Source organism: Squalius cephalus, assembly GCF_949319135.1.
Source record: "Squalius cephalus genome assembly, chromosome: 13".
Lineage (NCBI taxonomy): Eukaryota > Metazoa > Chordata > Actinopteri > Cypriniformes > Leuciscidae > Squalius > Squalius cephalus.
The window spans coordinates 9,039,942-9,065,382 of record NC_137134.1 but is presented as its reverse complement, the minus strand read 5'-3'; the positions used below and the strand labels follow the sequence as shown (position 1 = coordinate 9,065,382).

Below are 25,441 nucleotides of genomic sequence, written 5' to 3'. Positions count from 1 at the left end.
CCGTTCTATTTTTAGATCCCCCAGCACCGCATCTATATACTTTTGCGTTTCTTTGCACACTCACAGTATGTATGGGAAAGTTATGTGTACTCGTTATTGCTTTAGCATGCTCTCCAGCAGATTCAACTTGTTGTGAAACTGTAACAGCATCAGCTAATGTTAACTTATGCAATCGTGGGTCGCCTCGTCACCAAAATGACGATGTTAATTTTATTATTGTTAATTATAAACAGTTATAACAGACAATGTTAAGTACATATTTACTTTATTACTAACTTAACATACATGCAACTTAAAACTCTTAATACCTAATTCCTAGTGGTTTCAGTAAGTATTGCACTGAATAACAGGACACCACAAATGGTTTTAAATGAGGTTTTATTAACAAAGTTCGGGAGGAGCACGTTCAGATAATTAACACAAGTGGAGAGCACTCAGCAATCAATGGTAAGAGGTATATATACACTCAGCAGTCTCACCTCAATCCATTGACAGTTTTGCAGCATCCCCCCACCACCCCTTCTCCACACTTCCAGTCCTAAACACTTACATACGGGGGGAGTACTCTGGGTTCGGGCTGAACTCCGAGCTCGGAGCACACCAAATACACATTAAACTTTACCCCTCAAATTGTATGTAAGTGTGAACTCGTGAATTTCATTTCTGGAATGTTGTCAGTCTGGGTTTGTAGTTTGTAAACTGAAAGCATTATTGCACTTTTATTGTTCTGTTCTCATCCTCATGTGCATCTGTAAGGTGACAGTACACAATGAAAGTCTCTGGACAAAAAAATAATTTTGAGGTAGAAAAATCAACATTTCTCTTATTTGATCAGATGAATGAATATTAAATGGCATAACTGGAATAATCTGAATCAGCGGATTGTTTTGTTTAATTTTATATATAGCAATTACTCTGTACACTGTTAAAAACACCTATAAATATACAGCTGATGTGAAACATGAAATGGACAATCTCACACACACACAGACACACAAACTGATCTTACTGTCTATATGAGGATTTATTCTGATATTATTTCAGTGACAGAAATTCAGCTGTAATAATTATGCAATATTAATCAAGCAGCTCAAAGTATTACGGGCAAAATCCTCTCTACGGTCTATTCTGATGCATCAACACAGTTTCACTGATGATTTATAAACATAAAACCCAGGATAGAGTGGCTGAGTGAATGTGGTCTGGACTGTGTGGATGAGGCTCATTGTGTCAGAGACACTGTAGAAGGAGAGAGTTCCTGCACTGTGATCCACAAACACTCCTATTCTACGGCTGATGGACACTGCAGGAAGATCAGTCGCTTTCTTATTGTGTCTGATTGAGTAACTGGAGGGAGTGCAGTACAAACTCCAGGACTGATCATTCCCTCCAAACACACACACAATGCCCCGTCCCTTCCTGCTGATGCTCTTATATGACACTGATATATACACACCATTATTCCCACTCCACTCAATCTCCCAGTAACAGCGTCCACACACACTCTCTCTACACAACACCTGCAGATATCCATCAAATCTGTCTGGATGATCAGGATACGGCTGCTCTGTGTCAGTGTTAGTAATCACTCTGTTCCTCTCAGACAGACTGAGGCGTTTATTCACTGTGTTCAGATCCAGAGTGAGCTGATGGGAATCTGATGGAGAGAAAACACATCAGAATCAGGAATTATGAATCTGTCTGATCTTTTAATGTAGCTGAACTCTTCATGACTAAATGTTCAGTGTGTCAGCAGTGTCTCAGTACAGCTGACCAGATATCCTGTGTGCATCATCATTTACATGATTAATTATTAAACTCATAAATCATTATTTCTTTCAGCTTCTACAGGAAGAACATGAACACACTCAGTGAATTTTTCTGCTAGTCTTCTTAGTCACTTACATTGTAGGAAGTCGTTCCTGGTTCTGGGATTCATGTTGGTGAATGTGACTGTGGAAATAAACAGACATGAACAGTGTGAAGAAAAATGTGAAGATAAAGTTAATCAATTTCCAAGACATTTCTAATGTGATGTTCTTCATGATATTAGATGATGTTGGACTCATTTCTGAGAGCAAATGAATCTCCAAGGGCCTCATTTATAAAACACATATATTGGATTTGATCCCAAATTCCATGGATTTCATCCTACATCAGTAAATACACTATATTGCCAAAAGTTTTGAGACATCTGCCTTAACATGCACATGAACTTTAATGACATCCCATTCTTAATCCGTAGGGTTTCATATAGAGTTGGCCCACTCTTTGCAGCTATAACAGCTTCAACTCTTTTGGGAAGGCTTTCCACAAGGTTTAGGAGTGTGTTTATGGGAATTTTTGACCATTCTTCTAGAAGCACATTTGTAAGGTCAGGCACTGATGTTGGACGAGAAGGCCTGGATCACAGTCTCCACTCTAATTCATCCCAAAGGTGTTCTATCAGGTTGAGGTCAGGAGTCTTTGCAGGCCAGTCAAGTTCCTCCACACCAAACTCGCTCATCCAGGTCTTTATGGACCTTGCTTTGTGCACTGGTGCAGTCATGTTGTAGCAGGAAGGGAACATCCCCAAACTGTTCCCACAAAGTTGGGAGCATGAAATTGTCCAAAATGTCTTGGTATGCTGAAGCATTAAGAGTTCCATTCACTGGAACTAAGGGTCCATGCCCAACTCCTGAAAAACAACCCCACACCATAATCCCCCCTCCACCAAATTTTACACTTGGCACAATGCAATCAGGCAAGTACCATTCTCCTGGCAACCGCCAAACCCAGACTGGTCCATCGGATTGCCAGACAAAGAAGCGTGATTCGTCACTCCAGAGAACAGGAGGAAATTTCACGAATGGCTTTATTGCACATTTGGAGGGGTGTCCCAATACTTTTGGCAATATAGTGTATACATATGCTTGTCCATGATGATGAGTGCCTAACCTCTGAACCATCAAGGGATTTTTGTGACCGCTCTGTAGGTGAAAATGAATGCTTGTTCACATTCCATTTGCATTTTAGGTGATCATTCTACGCACGTGTTTATAATCGAGGCCCAGGACTTTACCTCTGTCAGAGATCGTCTTGAGCTCCTCTTTGCATAAATCCTCCAGTTTGACTTTCAGCTGATGGACAGATTCTCTCACACCTTCAAAAGAAGAGAGAGAACTGAAGGGAACGTCATTTACATCTGTAGATTCAGGAGGTGCTGAGAGAGACTGGAAACTCTACAGAAAACAGAAATCAAAACTCATCAGCTCCACACTTCACTCAATAACCTGCACTACTATCAGATCTGTGCAGCTCTTGTTGACTTGATTTATCTTCAGTAATTCAGTTCAATCCAGCACTTTCACACAATCAGAGACTTTCTTATAATATTCATTATGTGGCATTAATGATACAAATTCTAGTGTTTCCAGTACACTTTGGCACACTTTTAAAATATACTTATTATGGAAATAATATACTTAAAGTTATACTCAAGTGCAGATTGAATGTAATGTTCCCTTTCGGCCGCTACACCAGAGGTCTATGAAAGGACCATTATCTCTCGTTGATGTGCCAATTGCCTGGAGATGTTGGCAGTGTTTCTAGCTCTGAGACATTTCTTTCCGGACCTCAGAGGCCATCATGTTCTAGTATGAACAGACAATACGTCGGTGGTCTCAGCCTGTCTGATTTGATCCATTTCTGGTTGGATAAAGGACCACTACCTTCAACTAAACCTTGCGTAGACAGAGCTGCTTGTGGTTCCGGCCAACCCAACACTACACCACAACTTCTCCATTCAGCTCGGTTCGTCATCCATAACTCCATCAAAGTCAGCCAGGAACCTTGGAGTTGTGATTAATGATCAATTGAACTTCACAGACCACATTGCTACATCCTACAGAACAGCCACTGGCTCTGGTCCCTTTTACCTAAACTCATTACTTCAGACTTATGTGCAATCCAGAAACTTGCGCTCTGCAACTGAACGCTGTCTTGTGATGCCATCTCAAAGAGGCACAAAATCTCTTTCTTTGACCTTTACCTTGACTGTTCCCTGCTGATGGAATGACCTGCCAAACTCAACTCGAGCTGCTTTTTTCAAGAAACGGCTGAAGACGCATCTTTTTCGGCAACACTTGATCCATTAATACTAACACTTTCTATTCTGTATCGATTTTAAAAAAGTACATGTACTGCGTTAGATTAAACTGAGAAGGGTCATAGCACTTGCATATTGTTGTCCTATTGTTAGTTTAACTGCTTCTATTGTTCTCATTTGTAAGTCGGTCAACTCCACGTAGAAACCATCCATCTCCTTGTTCTGGAGAGCTCCACCACTGAGCTGATCCTAGGGCATCCTTGGCTAGTGCAGCATGATCCCATCATCTCCTGGAGAACCGGCGAAGTTCTTAAGTGGGGCAGGAAATGCTTTCCCAACTGCTTCCCTCTGATCCCTCGTCCTGGCCGAGGTGCTACCCGTGAACTCCACCTCCATTGAGAGTCCCGTTGATAAGCAGTCGGTCGACATCCCAACCTGCTACGCCCCCTTCAGTGACGTCCTCTGCCCTAAAAGAGCCTCTCTGCTGCCTCCACATCGGCCAGATCGATTGCACCATCGATCTGATGCCGGGTGAGCCAGTGCCCCATGGGAACATTTATCCTTTATCACTCCCCAAACAGAAGGCCAAGGATGAGTATGTAGAAGAGGCCCTCCAACAAGGCTACATCCGGCCTTCTACTCCCCTGCTGCTTTGAGTTTCTTCTTGGCAAAAAAGGACGGAGGCTTGCGGCCTTGTATTTATTACCGCTCCCTGAACAAGATCACCAGCAAATTCCTCAATCCTCTTCCCCTCGTCCCAGCTGCACTAGAACACCTCCATGGAGCCAAGGTGTTCACCAAGTTGGAACACCGCAGCGCATATAACCTCATCCAGATACGTGAGGGGGACGAGTGGAAGATCGCCTTTGTGGCCCCTACTGGACACTATGAGTACCTCGTCATGCCGTATGGTCTGGTAAATGCCCCCTCTGTATTCCAGGATTTCATGCATGAGGTGCTCCGGGAGTATCTCCATCGCTTTGTTCTTGTATACATAGATGACATTCTCATCTACTCCCGGAGCATGGCCGACCATCGCCACCACGTTGCAGAGGTCCTGAAATGCCTGAGGGAATTCCACCTGTTTCTCAAGACTGAGAAATGCTCCTTCCACCAACCCTCAGTGCAGTTCCTTGGTTACCACATCAGTGACACGGGTATCCAGATGGACGAGGGGAAGGAGGAAACCATCAAGAACTGCCCCACACCATCCACCATCAAAGAGCTCCAGCGTTTCCTTGTCTTCGCCAATTTCTACTGAAGGTTCATTCATGGCCATAGCTGCCTTCCACATGCTGTTAAGTGAGGGCCCCATGGGGAGGCACCAACTAATCGTTTGTTTCCTTCGTGGTGCTCAGATGATGAGGCCTGTCATCCAAGCCAGGGTTCCTCTTTGGGACCTGGCAGTGGTTCTCGAAGGGTTATCCCTGACACCCTTTGAAGCCATCAACGAGGTGTCAGAGAAATGTCTATCTTTAATGGTAGCTTTCCTGCTAGCCATTACGTCCCTCAAAAGAGTTGGGGACCTGCAGGTGCTGTCTGTTGTTCCCTCTTGCCTCGAGTTTGCTCCTGGCAGAGTGAAAGCCATTCTCCACCCTAGGCCTGGCTATTTGCCCAAGGTGCCATTGAGTGTGGCACGGTCTGTGATCCTGCAGGCTTTTCATCCTCCACCACATGTGTGCTGATCAAGAGAAGCTACATTTACATTTACATTTACCAGTTGCTTGTGTGTTTTGGTTCACCAAAGAAGGGTTCCCCTGCCTCTAAACAGACCATTGGCAGGGGGATTGTGGAGGCTATTTGGGTATTTCGTTCCCCAAAGTGTTCTCTTTCGAAGCAGCACGAGTTCCCTCAAAAGGGAACGTCTCTTGCTTCGACCTATCAGAAGCTGATGCTGTTATGAGCCGGTGTCCCTTTATAGCTCCCGCTATGCCGTCACATGTGACGTCATGACGCAACACCAATCAAGATTGGACTAGTTCCATACATACTTCAGACGTTATCACACTTCTCAGGGAACGAGGGTTACAGTCGTAACCCAAGACATTTTCGGACACTTAATTGAATGTAATTTGCAATTACCTGAATGTATTATAGTTTAAATTTACATTAAATGTAAGTAGCTGAACTTTAGAGTGTTTTTCAGCCACTTAAGTAGGATTTAATTACATCTTTAAATTCTATGATCCTGTTCTTCTAGATCTCTGTTACCTGCAGGAAATGAATGTCATCCTGTGTGTGTGAAAGCTGCTCCATCTCAGCATCTCTCCTCCTCAGATCATTGATCTCCTGCTCCAGTCGCTCCAGTTGTCCTTCAGCTCGACTCACTGCATCCTTTTCCTGATCTCTGATCCGCTGTGTCGCCTCAGAGCGGCTTCTCTCAATGGAGCGGATGAGCTCAGTAAAGATCCTCTCACTGTCCTCCACTGCTGTCTGTGCAGAGCGCTGTTCGAACACACATCACAATCACTGTGAGTTCAGTGGGATTGTAGGAGGAGAGTCCTAACTGAGGCTTCACAAACTACTCTTCTTCTCCAGACTCACCTTATGAGACGCCACAGCCTCTCTCATCTGCTGAAGATCTTTCTCTCTCTGCTGGATTCTCTGACAGAGCTTTATCTGAGTCTCCTTCAGCTGAGTCTAGAAGACAAACCAATAACAGGAAATGTCACATAAAACTTCTATCACAAAACCATAATTTAAAAGTTACTTTAATACAGAATTGGTGAAGTGGATAAAGATCTGGAATGGTAAGTTTATACTGTAGCTTTAAACCATAGATTTATAGTTTCCTTAAAAGATTATGAATTAATATAAAACCAAACTGTCAGCATTATTTCATTAGTTTTATAGGTAAATGTCACCAAAACTTTATAGTCCAGGCAAAGTAACTCATTTTGGAACCAAAAATAGAACTAATTGTAAAATAATTTTTTTCAGCTTAGATCATTTCTATGAGGTGTCCAGACCAACATACTAAAAGTCCTAAGAAATCTTAGTTGAGGAAATATGTATAATTCTCATCAATCCAAGATGTGTGCCAATAAGGCCAGACAACAATACATCCCAATGCGGCTATTTTCTTCCTTTACTCCTATCAAAATAAAACTTTATACAATGAAAGTATCCATGAAAAGTAAACATTTTTGTATTACAAGTTTCTTTGAAAATGAATTTGAATATGCAAATGAGCTATACACTAATCGAATATAGGCTACCCAAAATATACCCGCATAGGTTTATTTTTTTTCCTTTACTCCTACCACAATAAAACTTTACACAATGAAAGTCTACAAGAAAAGTAAAACATTTTGTATTAGAAGTTTCTTTGAAAATGAATTTAAATATGCAAATGAGCAATATACTAATCGAATATGCCCAAAATACACCCTAATGGACTTATTTTTTCCTTTACTCCTATCACAATCAAACCTCACACAGTGAAAGTATACATGAATAGAAACATTTTTGTTTTACAAGTTTCTTTGAAAAATCTATTTTAAATATGCAAATGAGCTCAACACTTATGATTGACTTATAATTTATAATTATACTTATAATTATATAATTATAATTATTTAATTATATAATTATATAATTATAATTATAAAGAACTTATAATTGACTTATGGCCAAGAAACCATAAAGTCACAAGTAGAAAAAACAGGGGCCAAATAACTAACACATTCATGTCCATTCAGTAAGTTAACCTATGCATAAACACGATAAATTTGAAGTCACTTGCCACACTTACCTGGGTCACTTGCCACAATAAGACTTATAATGACCTTAAGAATTGATTGCCTCCAGTTGCTTTCTAAATTCTTTTTCTTTTTTTTTCTTTTTTTTGCGAACAAGCCTTACCTAATGACATTCCCCCACAGATAACATCAGAAGAAAGTCAGAATAGCCATCTTTGTCATTAGTAACATGGTGAGATTAAATTTTGGGCTGGTAGATTTACAAATTATTGGTATTGTTGGTAAGATTACGAGATTACAGGCAATTTTTGTAGTTAGCAAGTATTTCAGGACCAGGCGGGCCACACATCAGACTTCCACCGTTTGTAAAGTAGCTTTGCAGTGTTATGAGAAGCTAGCAACAGCAATATATAGGTTAGTTAAAGCTAACCCTAACTTAAAAAAAATAAAAAAATAAAATAAAAACACCAAAAAGAAACCTCCCCTGTTGTTGCTACCTTGTCGTGGTGTGAAGGCTTGTGTGCCTCCGTGACCCTGAAGACTATACCGGCGGGGGTTATACCCCTGGCAGGTACTACCAAGCCAGGCAGTTTTCAGGTTAGAGGCCAGTCTAAAAGCAGCATTGCCATCACCCATTGGCAGTAGGATGATTGGATGAAGATTGGGCCAATGTATTTGTCATACATATGAATGGTGTTTCTGCCTATGCAAATTAGGACATATTCAATAAGTGTGGCGCTCATGTGCATATTCAAATTCATTTCAAAAGAAACTTGTAATCCAAAAAAGGTTACTTTTCATTTATACTTTTACTATGTAAAGTTTTATTGTGGTAGGAGTAAAGGAAAAAAATAAGCCTATTTGGGTGTATTTTGGGCATATTCGATTAGTGTATAGCTCATTTGCATATTAAAATTCATTTTCAAAGAAACTTGTAATACAATTTTTTTTTTACTTTTCATGGGTACTTTCATTGTGCAAAGTTTCATTTTGATAGGAGTAACGGGAAAAAAACAAAACATTGGGGTGTATTGTTGCCTGGCCTTATTGGCACACATCTCGGATTGATGAGAATTATACATATTTCCTCAACTAGATTTCTTAGGACTTTTAGTATGTTGTTCTGGACACCTCATAGAAATTATCTAAGCTGCAAAAAATTATTTTACAATTAGTCTATCGTAAAACGCTACTTTGCCTGGACTAGTAATTCTGTCATCATTTAACCTAATTTTGTTCTAAACCTGTATGACTTTCTGTCTATTGTGGAACACAAGTGTACTTCATTCTAAGAAACAATCATGAAAGTGAATAAAAAAGTAAAATTATACTTTTAAGAGCTGAAGTACACATTCAATACAATTAAGCACACTTATTAATTTTTTAAATCACTGAAGTTTAGATTATTTTTAAACTTCCTTTGTCTCCTTTTTGGATCTTGAAATGCTTGTACCCCATTCACTATCAACGTTTAGACTAAGAATAGATGAGACGTTCTGATGTCATATTTTACATTCCACGGAAGTATGTCAAACTGGTTTAGAACGGCTTGGCAGTGAGTAAATGAAGACAGAATTTTGCTAGAACAATCTCTTTAAGTTCATACCTGTTTCTCAGTCCTCTGTGCTGCAGCTGATACAGTTTTGTGTTTTTTATGTTCATATTCCTTACATAGCACACAAATGTATTGTTGATCAGTGATACAGTACATTTCTAGCTCTTTATCATGTTTACGGCAGATCATGTCCTGCAGTCGTCCAGTGGCATCAATCATTTTGTGTGGCTTACATGAGTGATATTCCTCATGACGGTCAAAATGAGTTTGACAGTAAGATTCCTGACACACCAGACAGGACTTGATGGCTTTGTATTTTCTTCCAGTACAGACGTCACACTCCACATCTCCGGCTCCAGCGTAACAGTCAGCAGGAAGTTTAGTCTTCTTCAGTTTCTCCACCAGTTCAGCCAGAATGGTGTTTTTACCTAAAGCAGGTCTTGGACTGAAGGTCTGTCTGCACTGAGGGCAGCTGTAGACTCTCTTCTCATCCTCCTGATCCCAGCAGCCTGTAATACAGATATTACAGTAACTGTGCCCACAGTGGATGGTCACTGGATCCTTCAGAAGATCCAGACACACTGGACACATGAACATATCCTGAGAAAATATGGCCTCTGCCATTTTACTGCATGAATACAGAGAGACACAAACACACAACAGCTGAACGTTTCCCTAAACTGAGGATTTGAAATAGTTTCATGCTTTTGTGTTTGATTGAAGTGTGTAAAACAGGTGTGTCTTAAAGCAGCTTCCTCATTCCTGGTCAAGGAGGGTCAATTTCCTAAGCTGCATTAAAGTACACTTTTATATATATTTATATATATATATATATATATTAGAGGTGGGCATAGATTAATTTTTTTAATCTAGATTAATCTAGATTAATTTAGAAATTAATCTAGATTAATCTAGATTAAAATGGCTCATTTGAATTCTGCCGAAGGCATTCAGAGTATGTGTGCTACCCAAATAATGACTATAAAAGTAAGTCTTTGAGAACGGGTTTCTCAAGCCAGGTGGCGCATTAGACCAGGGGCTCATCTCCTGTTTCCAAAATGCATCACAAACTGCTTGAGAAAGCTGTTCTACTCATAGACTGTAAAAGGTTACTACTGTACTGTTACCGTCCGTAGGCAACATTAGGTAGGCCTATGTTATTATCAACTACTATAGGCTATCATCAATTAGGGATGGGCGATATGGCCTAAAATCCATATTGTGATATACATTGCAGCCTCTTGCGATAACGATATTATAATAAAACCATTTCAGAACAGGTTACACAGACCCTGCTAAACAACTGCTAAATGTTTTTTTTTTTTTTTTTTTTTTTTTTTTTGAAAGGGTGTATGTAGTTTTGAGAACATATATTGTGCAAAACTGTAAGTATACAACATAATTTTGCAGATAAATAAAATTTAAGTACACTAGCTGCAGAGACTTAAGTAGGTCTAATGTTTATTATGGCTTGGAGCTTATGAAACCCCAAATTTAAAATTAGAATATTGTCTAACTGATGTCTTTTCAGTTAAAAAGAAACACAACAACGATTCTTAAAATCGGGCGCTTTTAATAAAAAGAGATTATGTGCTACACCACTCACTAAGATCTATTGGGAATAATACGCGCGCGCTGGTATTCAGTGATATGTTTCGTTTTGAATTTGAGGTGGTAGAACGCATTAGTCGTGTGTTAACTTACCGAACTGTTACACCACACAGTCTACGTCGGACGGCTTAAATACAAACCAAGTCCAAATAATGGATGTTGCACGGATCTTTTACACCAGCTTTCACTTTCAGCCGTGTTTACTTAAGATGACGACGAATATGATGCGTTGCAGCCGAGTGTTCCTCGCGGCCGCGGGTAGATTGCGTCATCATAGCTTGTGTAGCTTGAGCCAGCTCCCAACGCTCCCAACCCAACTTGGAGAATAGATTAACGGCGATATTTTTTTTATCGCGCGATAAGAGTCTCGCGTTAACGCAGCGCGTTAACGCCGATAACGGCCCACCACTAATATATATATAACCATCTGGTGGCATGCCCAGAGGTCGACAAGCCCCGCCAGTCTCTTGGCCATTCTTCTGCTACAGGGGGGTACATATCAGGCTTTGATGGATTCAGGCTGTAATCAAACCTCCATTCATCAAAGCCTGATGCAACAGAGGGCACTGGATATAAGCCGCAAGGTTAAGGTGAGGTGTGTACACAGGGCTGTGGTGTATTATCCTTTAGTACCTATCAATATTCAATTTAGGGGAGAAAAGCATAGAGTTAAGGTGGTGATTAATCACCATCGGGGGTCTGCTGATTTTGGGTACAGATTGCCCAGCATTTACACAAATATTGGGGATTTTGTGTGTGCGGGTGCCTCTTGGGGGACAGGACTAGGGACGGGAGAAGCCGTTACTCAGGCTGGGGAAGCTGTTGGGGGACCATCACAGACTGACTCAGAGGAAACGAGAACAAGGATGGAGCTAATGCCGCCTGAGTTAGATAACTTTTCTCTCGAGCAGTCTCATGATAAAATGCTCTAAAACACATAGCCTATGACCGGGTCCGCACCATTGATGGACCGCTACTTTAGCCTGATCAACCACTTTCCTATCCCTATTTTTTCTATTATAAAAGATAGATTGTATCGGGTGGCCCAAGACACCCAGACAAAGGAAGATACAAACCAGTTATTAGTGCAAAAAGCCGTCAAGAAATGCTTTTCCAGGCAGCTCATTGTAGTCCCATGGCAGGCCACTTGGGGGAAGGAAAGACATGCGAACATCTCATAGCCTGTTTTTTTTTTTTTTTGGCGGGGTATTCATGAAAACGTCCGTTGGTGGTGTGTGCCGTTTTGTAAATTTCAACTGGTTAATCCTCCTGACATTTCAAGAGCACAATTGTGCCCTTCAAGAAAATTGGTATGGACCTAATCAGGCCATTAGAACATTCAGCACGCAGACATCGCTTTGCATTAGTTCTAGTGGATTATGCAGCACGATATCTGGAAGCACTGCCGTTACGCACAATTTCTGCAAAAAGTGTGGCAGACGCACTATTTAGCATTATCTCCCGAGTGGGAATCCCCAAAGAGATTCTCACTGATCAGGGCACAGTGTTTATGTCACGTACATTAAGCGAATTATACAAACTTTTGGGCATTAAATCGATTCACACCAGTGTCTATCACCCAAAAACAGAAGGCTTGGTGGAACGATTTAATCACACTTTGAAATCCATGGTTCACAAATTCGGAAAAAAAGACGACAAAAATTGGGATAAATGGCTCAAGCCCCCTCTCAAGCGTGCGGGAGGTTCCACAAGCCTCCACTGGGTTTTCCCCATTCGAACTTCTCTATGGTCGTCAGCCCCGTGGGTTGCTTGACGGCATTAGAGGGGCTTGGGAGGAGGGGCCTTCAAACTGCGTAGTGAAATTCAGTATGTCATGGACCTCTCTCTCAAATTCTTTCTATGGAGAATTTGCTCAAGGCACAGGACAGACAAAGTCAGCTGTACAACAGGGGTATGCGAGAGTGTCAATTTGCACCAGGAGATAAAGTGATTTTATTACTTCCAACATCTTTTTCCATGTTACTCGCGGAGTGGCAAGGACCATTTGTGCTCACACAACGAGTTGGGGATCTGGATTATGAGGTAAGACGAATGGACAGGGGTGATTCATGTCAAATTATTATCTCAATCACACTGGTATGTGGTGATGTCAGTTGAGTTAGCCGCGGCCGTTTCATGCAGAGGAAGATCTCGGGCCAGAAGCAGCTGCCAAACCCAATCCGCTCGCTCTGGTCTCGGGGGGAGATCACCACTCACCGCTGCAGCTCACCGATTTAGCCAAGTTGCAAGCAGATTTTGCAGATGTGTTTTTACCCCTTCCCAGTCGCACAGACCTCATACAGCACTATATTGAAAGGATCTCTGGGAAGAGGTGTGCAGCCGCCCCTATGGTTTACCTGAACACAAGTAAAAAAGTGGTACAGGATGAATTAAAGGCTATGCTAGAGTTGGGCAGAGTTGCTGAGATGCTTGATCGGTTAGGTTTGGCTTGCTTTTAATCAACATTTTTATGAAAAGATTTAACAAAAGGATATAGGCAGATCCCCTTGTAGCCATTATCTAAAGAGAAAACAGCCTTCACTATGCCATTTGGATTACACCAATTTATTACTCTTCCGTTTGGGCTGTTCGGGGCTTCCGCAACCTTTCAGCGTCTCATGGACAAAATTCTCCGGCCCCATTCCACGTATGCCGCTGCCTACATCGACGATATCATTATCTACAGCACCTGGAACACACATGTAATGTCCTGAGATCGCTGAGGGTGGCTGGACTCACGGCGAACCCGCGGAAGTGTGCAATTGGGGTTGTGGAGGTACGGTCTCTGGGCTTCCACTTTGGACATGGACAGGTGCGTCCTCAAATTGACAAGACTGCTGCGATTGTAGCCTGCCCAAGTCCCAAGACCAAAAAGGAGGTGAGACAGTTCCAGGGCCTAGCGGGATATTATGGGAGGTTTATTCTTAATTATTGGGAGCTCACCAGCCCGCTAACTGATCTCACTAAAAATGAAGCACCAGATCCGGTTCAGTGGACGGAGCTGTGCCAACAGGCCCTAACCAAAGTGAAGGTTGCCCTGTGCGGCGAGCCACTCTTACACTCAATATATTGTGTATATAATGCATTACATATGATGCATCGCTTTCTGCCAGAACTTTTTGCCCACTCGGACTGGCCAACTCATGAGCTTGGAGGAATTTGGTAAGAGTATTTGTCATAAAAGGCATTAAATGTTTATTTCTCAAAAGGGGCGGTCACACCACATTTTCAAATGCATACAAATTTTGGAGACCGGAAATGCAAGTTCACACAAAGAAGGTTTGCATTCCGCTCTGGGGTGTTTCCAGTAGTGTTTCTATAGTGTTTCCAGTGCAACGACATACCATAGTACAATGCATCGTTGAAGAAATCAACTATCTAGTCACGACTGTTTCCTGAAACCGTATTGTCGCAAATTGGTCATTCAACCACGTTGGTTGATGATGTCCCACAGATGGTGGAGTAATAACTTATTTTAATGTAGAGAATAACGCATTCGATCAGTGTTCATTACATAGCCTACTGATAGAGGACATGGCAGAGTTGGATCACTTAGTCAAGACTTTCTTTCAGTAACAAAGCCGTCTAGGTCGGCTAGAGGAGGAGCTGTACTATCATGGAATAATGTCCACTTTAATGCACCCTATATGCGGGTGCAGAAAATGCAAGACTGCTCTTTGTGCATTGTGTAATGTGTCAAGTTCAAAGCTTCATAAAACAATAATTCCACAGTAAAAACTGCTTAAAATTTGGATTTCGTTAGACAACAGCTCTTCTATAATGGGATAATGTCCACTTTAACGCACCCTCTGATGCGGCCTAGAAAATGCACAACTAGTAGGAATGATGGCGCAATAAGGCGACTCTGAATTTGTTTGTCCCATTTAAAACTTAATGGTCCATAAAAAAAAAAACGGTGGCCTACAGAAATTTGTGCCAATATTTTGGTTTCCACTTTAGTCGGATTTAACGCACCCTTACATATGGCTGAGAAATGCATAATTTCTTCATTCATTTCTAACAGAGCTTGGTGCGAGCAATGCCATACAGGGTGCTTAAGGAAGTGTCGCGTCATTTAAAGGGGAGGTCCGCGCGTCAATAAGTAGCCTAACGAATAAGTAACTGGATTCAGCCTCTTATGCAATGAACTCTGATCGAATACGTTATTCTCTACATTTCATTTCGACTTTTTTTCTCGAAACACAACGACTTTATTCTCGAAATTTAATGAGTTTATTCTCACGATTATTTCGACTTTTTTTCTCGAAATTTAACGAGTTTTTTTCTCGAAACACAGCGACTTTATTCTCGAAATGTAATGAGTTTATTCTCAAGATTGTATTTCGACTTTTTTCTCGAAATTTAACGAGTTTTTTCTCAAAACACAACGACTTTATTCTCGAAATGTAATGAGTTTATTCTCAAGATTGTATTTCGACTTTTTTCTCGAAATTTAACGAGTTTTTTCTTGAAACACAACGACTTTATTCTCGATATTTAATGAGTTGCACATTTAATGCACAATTTAAAAAATATATATATTGTAGGTTACACGCGTTTTACAAGGGCTGGTAATGAACATTAAAAGAACAATTAAGTAGAACAATTATGTCTATTTACTCACATGTTGTTACTTTTTTATTTATCTATTATTGCATGAAACAAAGAATTTTTGAAAAATCTTTATGTAGTTCGGACCTAAATTTAACCCTTATAGGAAAAACCTTGCAGCTTATAGTGATTTCTGATCAATTTATTGCTCCAATTGATTCATCAATTACCAATTTTCTTTTTTAATCCTCAGCCATGTCAACAAAAGAATCAAAGCCAAATCTCAGCCATTCCCAGGTGACAGAGATTATCAAACGTCTCTATGGCTTGACCGTGTCCATCATTCGACCGTTGTCCAGTTATGATGATCAGAACTTTTACGTGGCCCCCAGTGAGGGTGGAGATTGTGTTAAAGGTTATGAACTCAGCAGACAGTCACAACATCACTCTTATTGAGGTGCAAACTCACTCCATGACCTTCCTACACCAAAGAGGCTTTCCTGCCCAGACCGTTTTGCACACTCGGACTGGCCAACTCATGAGCTTGGAGGAATTTGGTAAGAGTATTTGTCATAAAAGGCATTAAATGTTTATTTCTCAAAAGGGGCGGTCACACCACATTTTCAAATGCATACAAATTTTGGAGACCGGAAATGCAAGCTCACACAAAGAAGGTTTGCATTCCGCTCTGGGGTGTTTCCAGTAGTGTTTCTATAGTGTTTCCAGTGCAACGACATACCATAGTACAATGCATCGTTGAAGAAATCAACTAGCTAGTCACGACTGTTTCCTGAAACCGTATTTTCACAAATTGGTCTTTCAACCACGTTGGTTGATGATGTCCCGCAGATGGTGGAGTAATAACTTATTTTAATGAATTTGAGATCGAATTAATGCTAGATGTTTTGTAACACTTTACTTGAAGGGGTGTGCATAAGACTGACATGACAGCTTCATAATCATGACATGACACATGTCATGAATATGAAGGAGGTTTTATGCATGTTAATGACAATTGTCATGAAGTGTCATTCGCTCAATTATGCAAAGATGACATTGTTTGAGATGTCTTTGTTGTGACAACTTGACAAACCCATACATCATAACATGTCATTGTCTTTGTTATGACAACTTGACATTACCAAGACAACATAACCAGTCATAAATATGTCATAAACATGACATAGCAGATTAATTATCAAACTTAAGAAACAACTTAGCTTTATGGGTTAACATTACATTATATTTCTGACCACTTTTTTTTTTTTTTCCAGTGGTACAAATTGAATTTGTCATTAAAATGTCATATAAGTGTTAATACTCTGTCAGATTATTTTATAACAGTGTCATGAATATTTTTCTTGACCTCAACTACAGTGATACAAATTTAATATGTAATTAAGTGTTAATACTGTCAAATTATTTTATAACTAATACTGGAATACTGTAAAAAAAAAAAAAAGTGGTCAGAAATATATTCATGACACAGTTATAATGGCCTCATGACAGCCAATGTCAAAACCAACCACATGACAGTTTAAAGTAATGTTAACCCATAAAGCTAAGTAGTTTCTTAAGTTTGATGATTAATCTGCTATGTCATGTTTATGACACATTTATGACAGGTTATGATGTATTGGTTTATGTCAAGTTGTCATAACAAAGACATCTCAAAATGTCATCTTTGTATTAAAAATTACATAATTGAGCGAATGACACTTAATGACAATTGTCATTAACATGCATAAGACCTCCTTCATATTAATGACATGTGTCATGTCATGATTATGAAGCTGTCATGTCAGTCTTATGCACACCCCTTCAAGTAAAGTGTTACCATGTTTTGCTATAAATTACGGACATGGCATCTGAGGACTATTTCTCATTTTTCTCAGTTATTTTGCTTTATTTCCAGATATGGGGGCTGTTTACACGACACCGTTTTCAACTAAAAACGCAACAACAAAAAAATAGGCGTTTTGGCCGTTCGTTAACACGACAATGGCGTTTTGGGTGCCTGAAAACGCTAACTTTTGAAAACGGGTTTTAAAGTGCAAGTTTTTGAAAACGGTCTCCGTGTAAACAACAAAAATGCTAAACTCTGAAGACGATGACGTCATGCACATGAGTATTACATGTTCAGTCTATAGCGTTTCATTGCCATCTAATGGCCTGGCAGCAGAATACAGGGTTTTTAGTCGTTTTGGGGATCTTGGGGATTGGGGATTTTGGATTTATTATTTGTTAGACATTGAATATATATTTTTTAAAAGACACTGCAGAGTGTGAATTCATGTCTGTTGCAGTGTCTGAAATTTTGCATGCAAAGTCTAGTGTGACTTCAACTGAAGTTGTATTAATGTATTATGCTGTTTTATTTGTTTGTTTGTTTTGTTGTTGTTGTTTTTTTTTATTACACAATGAATAAACTTACTATTTTAAAGTTCTAAAATACAGTACGGTTTGATGGTAACTGGTTTGAAATACCTGTTTCACTAGTTCGCCTGCCCATTCAGCCTTAAAGGTTTATAGTAAACTAACTTGGCTTGCTGTCCTTGGAGGAGGCTCGAACCAGAGGCTCGACTTGAGCTCCGAGTCAATCCCCCCTATGATGGAATTGCGCATAAGAGGATAGACATAATTTACTGGAGGAGAAGGGGAGGAGGAGGGCTGCCGGACGAATTTATCAATGAGATGACGTTGTGTCTGCTGCTTATATAGTATGCTCGTAATGATGATTGACAGGACTGAATGTTAAGGCTCCTCCCAAACTTCATTTCACTAGTTTGCCTGCCCGTTCAGCCTTAAAGGTTAATAGTAAACTAACTTGGCTTGCTGTCCTTGGAGGAGGCTCGAACTCGAGTCTCAGCTTGAGCTCTGAGTTAAACCCCCAAAAAAGTATTGCAAAGACAGCAAGCTGGGCAATGAACCATGAATGGTTTGGCGATAAAGGTATACGTAGAAAAGACATCAAGCCCTCTCCTTCCCAAAGTTGAGTAGAATATTTTGCTGAAGTCGCTATGGAGAAATATAGGGCGGCTCGTGGGGTGAATCTCTTGTGGAAGCTAAGAGAAAGCGATGGAGCTCCTGCGGGAAGCAGGGGTAGAAATCACTGATGCGGTTGTAAAAAGATTGGAGGTTATTGTGAGTGGAGTGAGAAACCTACTGCGGTAGTGAGGAATGAAGTTTAATCAGAAGCTGGTGTGAGACCAGTGGCCAATATCACTAATGCGGTAGTGAGGAATGAAGTTTAATCAGAAGCTGGTTTGAGACCAGTGGCCAATATCACTACTGCGGTAGTGAGGAATGAAGTTTAATCAGAAGCTGGTTTGAGACGGCCAATATCACTACTGCGGTAGTGAGGAATGAAGTTTAATCAGAAGCTGGTTTGAGACGGCCAATATCACTACTGCGGTAGTGAGAGAAATGTATTTTGATGAGGGGAGAAAGCATTGCTGCGGCAGTGAGACATGAAAGTTTAACTGGATAACCTGAAGGGAAACCCACGCTAGGTGGGCTCGCAGTACTTGTTCGCAGATATAGGGTGGAGGGGAAAAATTCTGCAATTGCGTAGGAGGAGAGCAGGTGGAATTTATTTATTCATGAACACGTGCACAGCAAGTACATTGCTGAGTGGACAATTGATGAGCTTGTGTCACAGGTTTGAAATTATGTCTGTTTGGAAAGCATTTTGGAACCAATGTGTTTTTTAAAGAGATGGGAATATTATTGTCGTTGACGAAGAGGGGATCGGCAGGACATACAATTTTGGAATTTTGTGAACTGAAAATAAGGAAACTGCCTGGGTTAGGTTGGAAGGGTGTGGGTAAATTAACAATGAACATCGAATGGTTGCTCATTAACAAATCTGTTCTGCTATGCTCGATATTAAAGCGGATAGTGTCCCTGTACAGCACTTGAAGATTGGAGAAAGACTAAATGGATCTGCGGATCAAATTTTAGATTTGCAAGTAGATTCTAAGCATCTGAGAAATCGGAAGAATGTGAGGATGAATAGAGCGTTGATTGTTCTATTGGTGTTTTCTTAGTGACTTCCTGAATGGAGGAGAAATAATCAGTTGTTTAATACTTCACGAGGAAGATTTACTTGGATGTCAGGTCCACGTAGAGAGGACACTGGGGTATGTGACGGGCCTGTATATGGAGCCAATGTCCTAAATCTCTGAAAGGCAGAATTTTAAAAAGAGCGATTTGTATTTTAAATCCTGCTATGTGTTCTGCTTTGCTTATGAAATAATGGCAAGCGGAAGATCAGATTAGCCATCTGAGGAATTGGATTAGTTCAGAAGAAATTAACACTTCTTTTTTTTCTGCTATCACAGATTGTGGTTTTGGCACACAGAAATATTTAGTGCGCTTACTTGCCTACCTGTCTGGCACTACCATAGCCAAGATTACCTGCAGTCCTCAGATCTTGTACGATGTAGGGAAAATGGCCGCCACAGCATATACAGTTTTACCAAGTAAATATTTTATTGCATTCTATCATTAAAGGAATAGTTCACCCAAAAATGATGATTCTGTCATTATTTGTATTTTTTCCAACGGTTTCTTGTTTTATTTAGGCATTTGTTTGTTTTTGTTTCTTTTTTCTTGTGTAGATGGAGCATCCAAACATCAGTTCCCTTCAGAGGGAGAACTTTATATGGAATCTCGCCAGCGTTCCTCTCTTAAATCAATATATTCATTTGATGGACGGGGATCCGGTTCAAAAGGTTGTTAAAGCCGTTATTGAGCAGTACCAGATCCAAGTCATGCCAAAACTACCATTTTCACAGTTTCGCAAGTGTAAGACATCTATCTATAAATTACAGAAACGTCTGTCTGTCTGTCTGTGTGTGTGTCTGTTCCTCGCATATCTCTCGAACAGTTAGTCCGATTGATTTCAAACTCGACAGGTGTCTTGCCGCGGGCACGAGTAAGTGCAGTGCCAAGTTTGACGTTGTTTGGATGAGAAATGCAAAATATATCGTTAAATATATCATTTTTAGAAGGTTGTGGTTTAAAAATAAACATTCTGACATTAGTGGGTTGTTTCGGTCAAAGAAGCCCCAAGAAGGTTGTGGTTTAAAAATAAACACTCTGACATAAACACTCAGTCAGCTACACTGTTTACTTCTGAATATTATAGTTTGGTTCCAGAACGTGATAAATCCATCTATCTATAAATTACAGAAACGTCTGTCTGTCTGTCTGTCTGTCTGTCTGTCTGTCTGTGTGTGTGTCTGTTCCTCGCATATCTCTCGAACCGTTAGTCCGATTGATTTCAAACTCGACAGGTGTCTCGCCACGGGCACGAGTAAGTGCAGTGCCAAGTTTGACATTGTTTGGATGAGAAATGCAAAAGATATCGTTAAATATGTCATTTTTAAAAGGTTGTGGTTTAAAAATAAACATTCTGACATTAGAGAGTTGTATCGGTCAAAGAAGCCCCAAGAAGGTTGTGGTTTAAAAATAAACATTCTGACATAAACACTCAGTCAGCTACACTGTTTACTTCTGAATATTATAGTTTGGTTCCCGAACGTGATAAATCCATCTATCTATAAATTACAGAAACGTCCGTCTGTCTGTCTGTGTGTTATTCGCATATCTCTCGAATGTGAGATAACCACTAAATGTGTGAAAACCACTATTTTCTGTTTCAAACTTTCACATAGCATCTTTAGGTTATAACAACATTGAAAATCAAAATCTGGATTTGAATTTTTTAAGATTTATTATAAAAACGGATTATTTTTTCCCAAAAATGCAATAAATTCATGACTTTTTTTTTTTTTTTCAAAATGCAATTAATCCATTGAATCAATATAAAGTTATTTTTGATCATATTGCCATCGCAAGAAATATCTCCTGAACTTTTTTGACGGCGATCAGCTCACAAAAACTGATTTTGCACGGGCACTTTGCACTGCTCCCTGAATCGAGGTGCTTATTCATAATATTATTTAAACCACATGTAATGAAATATTATATTTCATTCTGGTGCGCTTAACGCTATCGCTACTGTGTAATAGCCTATGCTATTCACCAACTAAACATATCCTATTCAATGCGTTCACAGTCTCTTTCACGGGCATCATTTGTAGTTGCCTATTCACAAACTGTTTGCTCAAGCATAGCGTTTTCTCGGAGTTCACTGTGCGCTTTTTACCATGCACAAATAAAAATGTCACTGAACTTTTGCTGTGTAATTGTAACAATGAGCACACACCAAACCAACAATTACTAAAAACACACACAAAAACTGATTTTGCACGGGCATTTTTTGCACTAGTTTAGTTTAATTTGAGTAAAAATGTGTTTTCTTTACCAAGAAAGTGGCAAGAGAAAACCACTATTTTCTGTTTCAAACTTACACATGGCATCTTTAGGTTATAATAACATAAAAAATTCAAATCCAGATTTTGATAAAAACGGATTATTTTTCCCCAAAAATGCCATAAATTCATGACACTTTTTTTTTTCAAAATGCAATTAATCCATTGAATCAATATAAAAGTTTTTTATCATATTGAAACTGTTGAAATATTATTTTATCCAGATGCAGCTCATATGTAGAGGGACTTCCCCAAAAAAGAATTTTCCTCCTACCTTATTTCCTTCCTGAGTTATTCCATGTCAAATAAGAAAGATATGCATTATCATTATAAAAATTATATTTATTTTTTGTCTTTTATCAGCAGTTTCTCGGCAGAAGAATGTCCAAATGTAATTTAATTTATATTTTCAAAAAATGTGAAAAGTGTTCTTTCAAACGATACCTACCTTTTGACTCTCCTTGCTATAGTTTTGAAGTTATGAGTCTTTAGTTTTGTGTATGTCACTCAGAAAACTCTTTTTTTTTATTGCTTTCCAAATGTGTGAGGACTAAACAAAAAGGCTACCTTTGTTCCAAATGCTGTAACTTTTGAGTACTTTATGCGATCACCACAAAATTTGATTCAGATGCAGCTCACATTTAGGGGTACTTCCCCAAAAAAGAAAATTTGTGCTACCATATTTCCTCCCCGAGTTATTGCATGTCAAACAAGAGAGATATGCAAAATCATAATAAAAATTATGTTTTTTTTTTGTATTTATCAGCAGTTTCTCGGCAGGAGAATATCCAAATGTAATGTAATTTATATTTTCAAAAAATTTGAAAAGAGTTCTATCAAACGATACCTACCTTTTGACTCTCCTTGTTATAGTTTTGAAGTTATGAGTCTTTACTTTTTTGTGTGTCACTCAGACAAAAAAACTCCAAAAATGGCTCAGGGTTTAAAGCTAGGGTAGGTAATCCTGTTCAGAAAAAAAAACATTCCAAATTTGTTTAAACTGTCTTTATATACCAATACATAATTAAAATGTAAGTACTCTGAAAAAGAAAGTATAACAATCGAGTGTCTTTAGACCTCTCACGACTGTTGTAAACACAGGTCATTATTTCCATTCACTCCACCCCCTCCCTTCTGGGCTCCTTCCAAAGCCACGCCCCCAAAACACATGAACGTGCGACGCCAAACGCTCAGGCTCAGCTGAAGACGCATTTATTTACCTGAGACGAGCGGAGAGGAAGGAGCGCAGTGCATGCAGTGACATCATGTCAGAATCACATGTAATAAAATACCTAACTTTATCACTATGAATATAAACAAATATGATGGCTTTTAGTACTCACTATCAAGCTAGCATATCGATACTGGTAAAGTTTAAAATATATTTTGTTTGATTAGGTAACGAGCTATATTTAGGCTATAGGTAACGAGCTATATTTATAAGGCAAAGCTAGGTTGCATTGATACACGTTTTTCCATTACCATCAGTTAAACTGTGATGAAGGTGAATTTCGTGTACGAGTCATAACATATACGGTGTTTTGCATGTAAGAGTTTCCATGATGAAAACATTGTTGACTCTGATGAGGACTAACGTTACACTCCGGTGACAAGTACCGCATCGTCGGTTCGAGGACAGGTCCACTCCGGGGTCGGGGACGAAGCAGAGGAGGTCGTTCAAGAGTGCGGGCAGGGTCCGAGGAAGTAGTTTAGCAAAGTAGCAAAGCTGGCATTGGTACTTTTTGCTGCATTTTCTCAGCCATTGTGCCGCAAACTCCTGCTTACTCGGTGTAGTGAGCTGAATATTTCCGGGAACGGTGACATGTGATGATGAGTGCACGCAGTGGTGCTCGGGCACGAGACATGAAGGCATCTGATTGGTTCTTTACATTCGCACCGAATGGCAGTGATTGGTCAGAGTTTTTACTGTCCTACAGCTGCTACAGAGGTCAGATTTTTTCCATTCCTTTTTCTGAACACATAATGTATTGACTACTATCAGAATGGAAGGACCATTTCACCCAGTATAAAAAAAAATGTTTCTGAACAGGATTACCTACCCTACCTTTAAGGGGTTAATAATGTTATAGGACACCAGTTATCTAAAATCAATTGATCTTTATCGGGTTTAGGAAGGAGGGTTATTAATCCTTGTTTCATCGAAGTCGATAATTCGTTCAATTCAATATATTCCTTATACATTTCGAATAAGGGGTTTTCAATAATATCCTAAAAGCAGAGATAAAATTCAATTGAAAGACCATCTGTGCCTGGCGATTTATTTGTTTTCATTGAACGAATAGCTGTAACCATCTCTTGCTTCCTTAGTTCTTCTTCACAAAGGTGCAGTTAATACAGGTAATGAGTGGAGAACAGGAGGGCTTCTTAAAGAAAAACTAACAGGTCTGTGAGAGCCGGAATTCTTACTGGTTGGAAGGTGATCAAATACGTATGTCATGCAATAAAATGCAAATTAATTATTTAAAAATCATACAATGTGATTTTCTGGATTTTTGTTTTAGATTCCGTCACTCACAGTTGAAGTGTACCTATGATAAAAATTACAGGCCTCTACATGCTTTGTAAGTAGGAAAACCTGCAAAATCGGCAGTGTATCAAATACTTGATCTCCCCACTGTATATGGAGCTGTCTGAAATGTACATATGAAGTAGATTCGCTCCCTCAGCCAAAATCGAGGGAGCGAGGGTCTGTCCATATAAACTTCCCTCACTTCAAAATGGCGGCAGGGATTCCCCCGAGGGGAAGTGCTTAGGGAAGTTCACAAGTGCATGTCTAAAAGTGGACTGGAACGTAGCCTTGAACTGTTGCAATCTGCATCTCCTGCCGATGACGTGACTTCGGGGGGCGTGGCCAGGCCCGCTGTACACGCCCCAGTTTCTTGACTCCACCCCCACGTCAAAACAGCGCCATTTGGAGTCAGCTGTCATTGATTTTTGCAGTTAATTATATCTTTATTTTTGCAGTACTTTATCTTATTTTGCAATTCTTTATTTTTGTTTGCAAAACTTATATTTTTCTATCATTACTTTTTTCCTCTTTGCAAATCTTTATTTTTGTGAGCAAAACATTATTATTATTTTTTTTTTTATTTTTTTTTTACTCAATAGCCTACTTTATTTTTCTTTTGCAATACTTTATTCTTTTGCAAAACTATGTGACATTATATTGACTCCATATAACTGTTCTTTACATAATCAACACACAGTGGGGAAGTATATTCAACAGATTCAGACTCTGTGGCAGATTCTTATCCTAACTGGTCTGTTGAACAGGTCTTTAATCATTTAGGTCATAGATGAGTTCCTTTCATTTTAATCTGTTACAATTAATCATACAATAGTGTGGCTCCATCTGTAAAGATCATCTGCATTAAAACAAAAAACTAAAAAATGTCCTTAAAAAATAGGGCACAATGTATATGATGCAATAGGCCATTTCCGTATTGGGTTTTTACAGCTTTACCTGTAATTATTATTTTATTTTTTTTATTTTTTTACCAATTTAAAGTTTTACCTGTATTTCTGGATGATGTTCTGGTAAAAAAAAAAATTACCGTTCGATTTTCCATTATTC

At 39.5% G+C, this 25,441-nt stretch overlaps 2 protein-coding genes across 2 annotated transcripts; one reads left to right on the top strand and one right to left on the bottom strand.

Annotated features, from left to right (window-relative positions):
* Positions 1 to 368: 368 nt before the first annotated feature.
* LOC307169326 (tripartite motif-containing protein 16-like) lies at positions 369 to 10,025 on the bottom strand. Its single transcript, XM_079889903.1, has 6 exons — positions 9,395 to 10,025; positions 6,632 to 6,727; positions 6,299 to 6,532; positions 3,062 to 3,221; positions 1,906 to 1,953; positions 369 to 1,657 (listed from the first exon to the last, which is right to left on the bottom strand). The coding sequence occupies exons 1-6, from the start codon at positions 9,965 to 9,967 to the stop codon at positions 1,137 to 1,139; spliced, it is 1,632 nt and encodes a 543-aa protein (XP_079746029.1). The 5' UTR covers positions 9,968 to 10,025; the 3' UTR covers positions 369 to 1,136.
* Positions 10,026 to 15,760: 5,735 nt separating this feature from the next.
* Positions 15,761 to 25,148, top strand: LOC307169578 (hydroxylysine kinase; the record flags this gene model as incomplete). Its single annotated transcript, XM_079890312.1, is given in 6 exon segments — positions 15,761 to 15,909; positions 15,911 to 16,062; positions 19,849 to 19,984; positions 19,986 to 19,989; positions 20,128 to 20,314; positions 25,141 to 25,148. Coding segments are annotated over 6 exon segments (636 nt in total).
* Positions 25,149 to 25,441: the final 293 nt, after the last annotated feature.